Source organism: Mastomys coucha, unplaced genomic scaffold, assembly GCF_008632895.1.
Source record: "Mastomys coucha isolate ucsf_1 unplaced genomic scaffold, UCSF_Mcou_1 pScaffold21, whole genome shotgun sequence".
NCBI lineage: Eukaryota > Metazoa > Chordata > Mammalia > Rodentia > Muridae > Mastomys > Mastomys coucha.
Window position 1 is genome coordinate 103,600,886 of NW_022196904.1, and position 9,028 is coordinate 103,609,913.

At 46.4% G+C, this 9,028-nt stretch overlaps 1 protein-coding gene across 4 annotated transcripts; it reads left to right on the forward strand.

Annotated features, from left to right (window-relative positions):
• Positions 1 to 3,426: 3,426 nt before the first annotated feature.
• Positions 3,427 to 8,092, forward strand: LOC116100866 (calcitonin gene-related peptide 2-like). 4 transcript variants are annotated; one of them, XM_031384587.1, is made up of 5 exons: positions 3,427 to 3,495; positions 4,524 to 4,619; positions 4,852 to 4,983; positions 6,683 to 6,866; positions 7,627 to 8,092. In XM_031384587.1, the coding sequence occupies exons 2-4, from the start codon at positions 4,531 to 4,533 to the stop codon at positions 6,840 to 6,842; spliced, it is 381 nt and encodes a 126-aa protein (XP_031240447.1). In that variant the 5' UTR covers positions 3,427 to 3,495; positions 4,524 to 4,530; the 3' UTR covers positions 6,843 to 6,866; positions 7,627 to 8,092. The 4 variants fall into 4 exon arrangements, with proteins under 4 accessions (XP_031240447.1, XP_031240444.1, XP_031240446.1 ...); XM_031384584.1 differs by having other exon boundaries at positions 3,445 to 3,495; positions 6,683 to 8,092; XM_031384586.1 differs by lacking the exon at positions 3,427 to 3,495 and adding an exon at positions 3,759 to 3,794 and having other exon boundaries at positions 6,683 to 8,092.
• Positions 8,093 to 9,028: the final 936 nt, after the last annotated feature.

The window sequence follows — 9,028 nt, forward strand, 5'->3', positions numbered from 1 at the left end:
AAGGAGGTTTGTTTTGGCTTACAGTTTAATGGGGGTTCTCCCTCATTCAAGGTAGGCATGGCTGCAGGAGCTTGAGGCAGCTGGTCACACTGCACACAGTCAGACAGCTGAGAGAAATGAGCATATGCGTGCTGGGCTTGCTTTCTGCCCCTTTTGAGGACTGGGGACCACGCCTGAAATGGTGCAACCCACATTTGATGTGGCTTCCCCTCTTCAATTTCCCTAATCTAGAAAAACCTCTCACAGATATGTCCAGGCATTTTTGATTTCATGGTGACTCTAAATCCCATCAAGTTGACAGTAGAGGCTAATCATTACAGATACATTTTCGAATCTTCCAAAGCCAGACAGCCTAAATTTATATTTCTCTAAAAATTCAAGATAGGCCTTCCCAAAGTTTACAACTAATGGTGTGCAAAAATATTTAAGCTGAGCATCAAAATTTGGAAGAAAAAATTTAAAAGCCAGATAAGTTCCTAGGAAAGTATTCTTTATGCTAGTTAGGTTGGCGGGAGACAGCTTGTAGCTCAGATCAGTTCCAGGGAAATCAAGATGCAATTTCTTCCATTTAGAAAGCAAATTACCTTACTGACTCCTTTTCTTGTTCATTTCCTAATGAGATTCTAAGCTGGGTTGAGAGACAGTGCCTTGCTTTGCTTTCCAAGCTGATGGACTCTCCTGAGAAGGCTTCGGTATTTCCTCTGGCACTTGATTGCAGAAAGTTCCACACCCGTTCCTCTGACTAAGTGAACGGTGTATGCCTTTGGATGAGCAATGTATGCTTCCACCTAACAACTCTAAATTAGGTCTACAACCCTCCTTAATGTAGCTGTAAATTCGTTGTCTGATTCTAGGCTGACAGCCTCTGGAAGTGTTCATTGGTTCGCTGTTTCACTCTTTCTAACTTTACCAATATGTTCTGTATATACTATGCACTATTCACGGGGTAAGGAAGGAAGGAATTTAAAAAACAAAACAAAACAAAAAACAGGTCAAATAATTCTGGGTGCACAAAAAGGTAAGATAACCGGTCCTGTAGGGCTCCTAAGAAGACAACCAACTTGCTGAACTGGCTGTAAATATTTTTGTTATCAGGAATACTGGATGCCTTTACAGAAACTATTGCACATTCTATCCTAGTTAGTCAGCATCAGGCTATGTGTTGAGCACTTGCATAGCCTGTGCTCTTGTCTGCTTTCTGGCTGTCTTAAGACTTCTGAAAAGTCCTGCTGTTGCAGATCTTGTCTTTGGAGACTATATATATGGACCTCCCAGAGTCTACTCTCAAGGTTCTGTGTTCTATCAAATAAATATTCTGAGTAGACCTTATCAAGGTTCCTGATATGTCCCTCTACTTGCTTCCTGCTTCCTCATGTATGTTACTGATGCCTGGGTCAGGCTGGAAAGCTGGGAGTGCAGCCCTCATCCACTCTCCCTTTAATGATGGCTGAGTGCCCATGGAAAATGATGCTGCTTGCAATTACTGTACCACAGCTTTGCCAGACCCCAAAGACAGTGACAGAGTATGGGGATTCAGATCCTCATCACCTCACAGATTCACTTTTGCATTGTACAGCCACTTTTCAGGCCCCAAATCCAGAAGAGGGACACAGAGATGCCACCCTATTTATTTGTAGGACCTTTGGAGAGAAGGCCCTCAAACAAAAAAGGTCATTCTCACGATTCTCCTTCCATCCACAAGTGAACTCACAGTCTGGACGGAGAGAGACCTTGTTTTCATGAAGAAATTCCTTTAGAGTGCACTGGTTAAAAAAAAAAAAAAAATTACAAAGCCATCCTATGCCTCTGCTGGGGGAAACTTTGATCTACACCTAGCGTCCTGGGGAAACTGCCTCCCATCCTCTTCACTGCATGGAGGACTGGAAGCCATCGGGGAGTTTCCCAGTTGGGGTTTTTTAATTGGGGGAGGGTGGTATCATCTGCCCTTGCTCCAACAACTAGGACCTGAATCAGAAAAGTGACTCAGAGGACCTGAGCAAACATACCAAGCTCCTTTCTGGTTCTCAGAAACTGAAAGCCAGGTGTAGGTCTCCACAAACCACAGGTATAGTCTTTCCCACACACTGCTGGAATCCCCAGCAGGCTGGACACTGGAAGAGTCCTTGTGCTGCAATCAAGCAACTGAGAGGGAAAGACTGAAGCCTTGGGAATGGGTGTCAGTTCACTTTCTAGTAACTCTGAGCACAGGTGTATCTTCTCCACACACCTGGGAACAGAGAGAATGGGCAATGTGGAAAACAGGAGATACTTAGTTCCTTTTCATGGGTGCATATTTATTGATGTCCATGGTTGGGGCAGAGTGGTGATGTGCTTATTCCAGAGCACATAATTCATGCCTGTTTCTGAGAGCAGAAATGTGAGATGATTTTTGGTCAGAGCTCAGTTGATTTGGGTTAGTGCATGCACACAGCCTTCTTCTGGAGGCAAGTAAGCCAGAGTATTCTTCAGTGATTCTAACAGTGGCCTGTTAAGGACAAAGGCAACTTGAACCTAAGGGTGTTTAACTAGCAGCTAAGGGAGTGTGAAAGTTCCCTGCTGGCCCCTGGGTTGCCTTCTGCTCAGGAGGACCCTGGCTCAGCTCTCATGCTCTGCAGAGTGAGGTGGTGGAGGTTTGGGGGAGGGGAAGGGAGCTGTGTTTTGGGCACTAGTAGTGCCAGCCTCATGCTGGGCAAACCTGCCAAGGGCGCAGGGAAGTGCTTATTAATCTACACTGCTGGGGCAGTGTGAGGTCTTGGATTTGAATGGGGGAGGGGTGTGTGTATGTAGGGGGAAATGGATGCAAAATCCATAGTGCAGGATTTGGAGAGTCTGGTACAGGAGGAGAAAGTCCAGTTCCCCGTTTAGTTAAGTTAGCTGGCTGCCCCACAATACTCTCTAGTTTCTACCCTTTTTAGGTGAGTGATGCGAAGCACTCACTGCTAGAGTGCCCATTTGGGACTGGCATGTCAGAAATACCCTAATGGATCCTAGGACCCACTCCTTCCCGCGACAGTCATCTTCCTGGATGTATCTATTGAAGTCCTTTTAGAACCTGAGAGTGCTACTCATCCTGAGTGGGAGTCCAGCTTCCAGGTTCAGGCCCCCATTGGAGTGAGCAGCAAAAGGTTGTAGGCTGGACTTCAGGCATTAAAGAGGTCGTGATGCCAAACTCCCGGTTTGCTCACATTCTGGACGAATTCGCCCTCTCTGCATCCTTACCCCACCCCCACCCCCACTCTTACCCCGTTCCTCAGCAATGACCTCAAAGACAGGGAGTGGACTGCTGCCTCCCTCCTGCAGAAGTGTAAGTAGCTCCAGCTATGACGTTATGGAAGCTCGGTCAGAGCTCTGATTGGCCGAGAGAGCTACTGCGGACCCCCCACACCCTCAAGAGCAGAGAATAAGAGACCAGGGCGCTGGGGACAAGCACACCCGTGTGTGTGCTCTTCTCGAGTGGACACTTCGCTCTCGCTGTTCCAACACTCGGGCTACCAGGTGAGAAACTAACTTCTCAACGCATACAGCTCTCTCTCCTTTAGTTTGTTTCCTTTTGGTGGTTGCTCTTTTTGATACAATATTTCACACTGTAGTCCAAGGTGGCCTGGCACTCACTATATAGCTCAGGTTGGTATCCTCTCAAACGCGCTAAGATCCTCCTTTCTCAGCATCCTAAGGATGCAGATTACAGGCGTAAGCCACCACACCCCGCTCTACTTTGGGTCCCTTTGCTGTCCTGGTTCCTTATCAATCAACATCCATTTCCGCCTTCCTGTAGCCGGTGCTCCAGTCAGAAAGTACGTTCCTGACATTTTCTCTTAATTAAAGTAAGTGGGACCCTTATGACTACTCAGCAGCACTGGAAGCTAGGCGACCCTATCTAGGCGCATCTGTGGCCCCCTCCTTGAGGGCAGGTGGTTTTGCGGCATCCTAACCAGTTTTAGAGTGGAGAGCTCCTTGGATCCGGGATTGGGGAGCATCGATCCTTTCTCTCCGATGTTTGCAACCTTTAGCTTCCTGGGGTTAGCAGCAAGCTGTCGGGGGTCTCACCGCGGGGAGGAGTCCAGTACCAGCTGCTACACTGCTGTTCTCAGACGGTTTAACGGGGACTTAAAAAAATCTCCCAACTCTGCAGATGGAGAGAAAGGGATTAGTGCCAAGTTACCTTTCCTCCCCAGGGCAACCGCTCAGAAAAAGTGGTTATAATACTTTCCACCTATGAGAAGTCCTTAGCAGCAGAACAGCAAGGAGCAGGGAGCTCTGGGTGGTTGTTGGTTTCTTCACAGAGGAGAGCAAAAGGGACACCACCGTGTCCCTGCAAGCTGGGGGCAAATGAGTGCCTGTAGCTCCTCCCTGTTCTTACACAGAGCAGAAAATGCAAACCACATCAACCCTCCCCCACTCGTTTCTGCTCTATCAAGCCACTCACTACACTGTATCTTTTGAGATGCTCAGTGTGGTCCGAGAAGAGCTAGAACCTCGGTCTGTAGTCCGGGAGCATTTGGACCATTCTTCTCTTCTTACAGAAACACCATGGACTTCTGGAAGGTCTTTCCTTTTCTGGCTTTCAGCAGCATATGGGTCCTGTGCCTGGCCAGCAGCCTCCAGGCGGCCCCTTTCAGGTAAATTAACCTGAATCAGGAGTGCAGTTTGGCTCCTCTCCTGCTGCTCCTGGGGTGTGTCAACTCTGTGGCTCCGTAGCCCCTACTTGGTTATTGGTAATTCAGCGCCCTCATGTGGGCACTGGCCTAATGAGCAGACCACTATGACCCTAGGGAAGAAGCAAGGGCTGGGAAGTTTGGGGAGGAGAAAGACAGGGACTCAGAACCTGCACTGGCTTTGCTATCTCCACAGGTCAGCTTCAGAGAGCAGCCTAGACCTCAGCGATCAGGAAAAACACCTCTTGCTTGCTGCACTGATGCAGGACTATGAGCAGATGAAGGCCAGGAAGCTGGGATGGGAGGAGCAGGAGACTGAGGGCTCCAGGTAAGTCTCTTCCTCATCTGGCCTCCACATATTCAGGAGGACCTATTCCAGAGAGGTAGAGAGACACTGGCCAGCAGTCCAAGGAACTAAACTTGAGTTCCAGCCTCCATGGAAGACAGAGGTTCCAGTGCCACCAGAGGGGCTCATACTGCTTAGACACATTACAATGTTGTTTCTCCTGAAACATCTTGGGAAAGGAAACAAGGAGATGTAGGAGGGGTTGGATTGCACCAATGGGGAAACATCACTGAACTGGCTGAGGTAGGACTGGTAAATGTGATGCCAGAGGATGAACTAGAATTTCAGGAAGTTTTAACAGCTTCAGACATTTGTTGCTCTTTCAACTGGCGAGGAACCTGCATTCCACACTTACAAGGAAAAGTTGTAGGGGTAGAAGGGGTCCGGGACAAGTAGCATAGCATCTGAGGTAGGTCTGGGAGGTCTGTAGATGTGTGAACATTGTTGCAGGGTCAGCTGCCCATGTACTCCCAGCCCTGAAAGAGAGCAACTCTGGCCTAGTTCCAGCACTACCTAAGGAAAAGCATGTGTTGACCTGAATCCCCTCCCCCCAAGAAACCCCTGACAGCATAAAAGACAAATAGCACATGGAATGCCAGAAAGAGTCACCCCTTTTCTTTGCCCTTCCCCACACTGTCCTGGCTTACTGCAACTCTGAGCCTTCCCAATGGAGTTGAGAGGTGAGAACTCTACCTCTACCCTCTCCTGTCCCAACTTCTAGTCCCCCTGCCTAGTTTAACCTGCTGACTGCCCATAAGATCAGCCTCTGGTGCATAGTGTTGCTTGACATGCCTTCCCTGCCTGCAGTCTGGATAGCCTCGGATCTAAGAGGCTTGGGATCTAAATACACGAGCTGTGGGCATGTAGGTGCAGGATCTGAACAACTTTCCTGCCTTCTCTGATATGGACCCCAGGCCTGAAAAACCATGACAAGAAAAGAACACAGCAGGCTGCTTGCAGAAGGTCCATTGTTTTTGGTTTTGAAGTGTCCAAGAGGCTACTACTGGAACTCTCTGAGTCCTTCCTGGTTTCCTTTCTTGGTTCCTATTTTCGAATCTGTTGCACGTGCATTTCTCTGCAAGCTGGCAACAGCAGCTTTAGTGCGTCTGAGAATGTCAGTGACTCAGAGTAGAAAGGGCAAGAACCAAAGTCAGAGGCAGTGAGGGAACCTTCTGGAGCCTTCGGGTAGCTGTTCACTACCTGCTCCTTAAGGCTGAAACCAGCACATCCCTTACCTCTCACTTAGTTTTCTAGTGAGTTGTAGTGATTATTGCTTTGGTCAACATCTGAAGCTTGAGTTGTCCTTACCTAGGAAAGGGCCATAGTTTCAGGGGAGCTGGGCACAGGGTTTGATGGGCCATCTCTGGGATGTAGCTATGGCACTGAGCATGCTAAGGGTCAGATAAGCACTTCTGAGCCAATCCTACAAACGCTGTTCTCAGCTCCAGCAAGGTAAGAGAGTTTTTTTTTTTTCCTTTCTATTTGGTGATGGTTTGGGAAAGAGTGTTTTGGCAAAGACTCTTAGGTCATTTCCCTGAATAGCTTTGAAAAATGCACTTAGGAGAAACACAGTTAAATGTGTATCGAAGGGCTGCAGTTCTCCTCTTGGAATTCCCAGGGAGTAGGAACTCCCCAGATCTCACTGACAAGACTTCTCTTCTTCTTCCATCCTGAATATCAGTGTCACTTCCCAGAAGAGATCCTGCAACACTGCCACCTGTGTGACCCATCGGCTGGCCGGCCTGCTGAGCAGATCCGGAGGTGTGGTGAAGGACAACTTTGTGCCCACCAATGTGGGCTCCGAAGCCTTCGGCCGGCGCCGCAGGGAGCTTCAAGCCTGAGTAACTAATGGTTCCATGAAGAAGGTGACTTTGTACTCTGGACTGGGAGAGGAAGGATTTGGGAGCTATGACCCACATTAGGAAGCCCACTGACTGTTGTAAGGCCCTGCATATTTAATACTAGTTTTCTCCCTGAGGTAGTGAGTTCCTTCTCAAACTGAGTTTGAAAATGAAATTGGAAAGGCAGGAGAGATTGCATAGAAGCAGTGCCTTGTTGCCGAGAAGAGAGAGAAATACTGCCTGGATTTGTACAGGGAAGGACCTGTAAACCTTACCCAGTGCCAAGTTTTACAAATAGACCCAGCTTCGACTCTTGGTTGGTGTTCCCCAGCTCGGACCAGAGGGCTATAAGCAAGTTACTACCAGGATCTTTAGTAACTTTTCTGCTTTTGAGACAGTCTCAAGTAGCCCAGGCTGGCTTGCTTCTCAGTATATAGAGCTGGCTTTGAATTCCTGACCCTTCTGCCCCAACTTCCAAGTGCTGAGATTGCATTGCGGGATCTCCAAAACGCCTAGCACCACTCCCAGTTCTGACAGGGACAGTGCCATACGCCTTCTCACACTCCATATTCAGAGCTCATGGGCGCAGCTTAGTGGAGGAGCCATTAGTGTAAGCCAGGGGGAGCCATTAGTGTAAGCCAGCACTGGTAAGGGTGTTCCCTGCTACTCACGTGTCTGTATCCTTCCTCTTTCCCTTATCTTCATTCCCTCCCTTTCTTTTTTCCTCTCCCTTTGCCTTTTCTTCCTTCCCCTTTTTTTGTTTTTTTGTTTCTCTTTATCTCAGGTTACATAAAGTTGAACTCACCATGCCTATTAATCTTTTTATTAAACAACCCGATGAGAAGGCCCAATGAACGATGTGCATGTTTGTATCCTGATAGATAATGAGGGCAACCAGCGTTGTTACTTGAGAGGAGTGAAAGAAACCAAGTATAAATGAATTAATTCTGTGTTTGTTTGCATCATTTTTTTTATACTGAGTCTGTGGCCAGTCAAATATGGTGGTGTCTCCTACTGGCATCCTTTGCAGCAAACCACATAGGTTCTCCAAGAGCCATCCAGCAGATGGTAGCAGCTCTGTTGAACTTTAGGGAGTTGTGAAATCACTGCCTTTTGTAGCTACTGGGGACTTGTGGTAGAAGAGATGCTGTGCCTTGATGTCTCAGAACATGATTGTAAATTTATCTAAGGAAATGTCAAAATTGTACCACTTGTGAACTTCATCAAGATTAAAACATATTTTAGATACATTTTTTGAGTCTGTGGTGGTCCATTTCAACTTGTTTTCCTATATAGTCGTGGTGGTAGTAGTAGTAGTAGTAGTAGTAGTAGTAGTAGTAGTAGTAGTAGTAGACACTTTTGAGTGTTTAATATTATTTATTATTATAAGGAATTATGATATACCTGTGAATTGACTTAATCTTCATGGCCAAGCCATAAGAAGATACCAACATTTGAGGAGATAAAGGCATGAAAAGGTGAGATTCAAGGTCACATTCATAAACTGTGATAGGTCTGTGACGGTGTTTAAACATACAGTAGAAACCACCATACCTTATGTTTTTAACAATGCTTCTGATATTTTTCAGATATCTGTGAACCATCTTTTGGCTTTTCTGCCTGACATGGTAGACCCTTACATTCTAGAGACACATAAAAAATGTAGATGCATAATGCCCTTATATAGTATAATAAAGTCTTTTGTACCCCTTACTTGGTTTCAAGAACAATCAGTAATAGTGTTGCTACTCTACAGTTCATCTGTTCTCCTACCAAGTGTGTTGTTGTATCAGCACATAAAGATTTCACCTTGCATTATTAAAAGGCAAAGATACTGAACATAACCAAGTACTATTTAACAAGAAAAATAAGTGCATTCATTATATTTCCTAACTCTTTACTCTGATACAAACAGTAATGGTTTAACCTTCCTTAGATATTTATTCATCCACATATAAGATCTTGAATGATACTAAGTCTTTGTATTGCTTCTGGTTCATATCTTAAGACTATTTGATGTAGAGGTTCCTTTCCATCTGTTTACCTCTTACAACTAATTGGCAAGAGAGACTAGATTACCTGTACAAGAGTTTCCTCCATTACTGTGATGAAGTTGACATGCAGTTTCTGTGAACTGACTGGCAGACATTGAGGGAGGATGTGGAAGAAGCTGATGAGGCCAGAGA

Excerpts from the sequence above, each read along its gene's own strand:
- LOC116100866 (XM_031384587.1), top strand. The coding sequence starts at position 4,531 with ATGGACTTCTGGAAGGTCTTTCCTTTTCTGGCTTTCAGCAGCATATGG. Across the intron at positions 4,620-4,851 it reads CTCCAGGCGGCCCCTTTCAG|GTCAGCTTCAGAGAGCAGCC; the intron begins GTAAATTAACCT and ends CTATCTCCACAG. Across the intron at positions 4,984-6,682 it reads CAGGAGACTGAGGGCTCCAG|TGTCACTTCCCAGAAGAGAT; the intron begins GTAAGTCTCTTC and ends CCTGAATATCAG.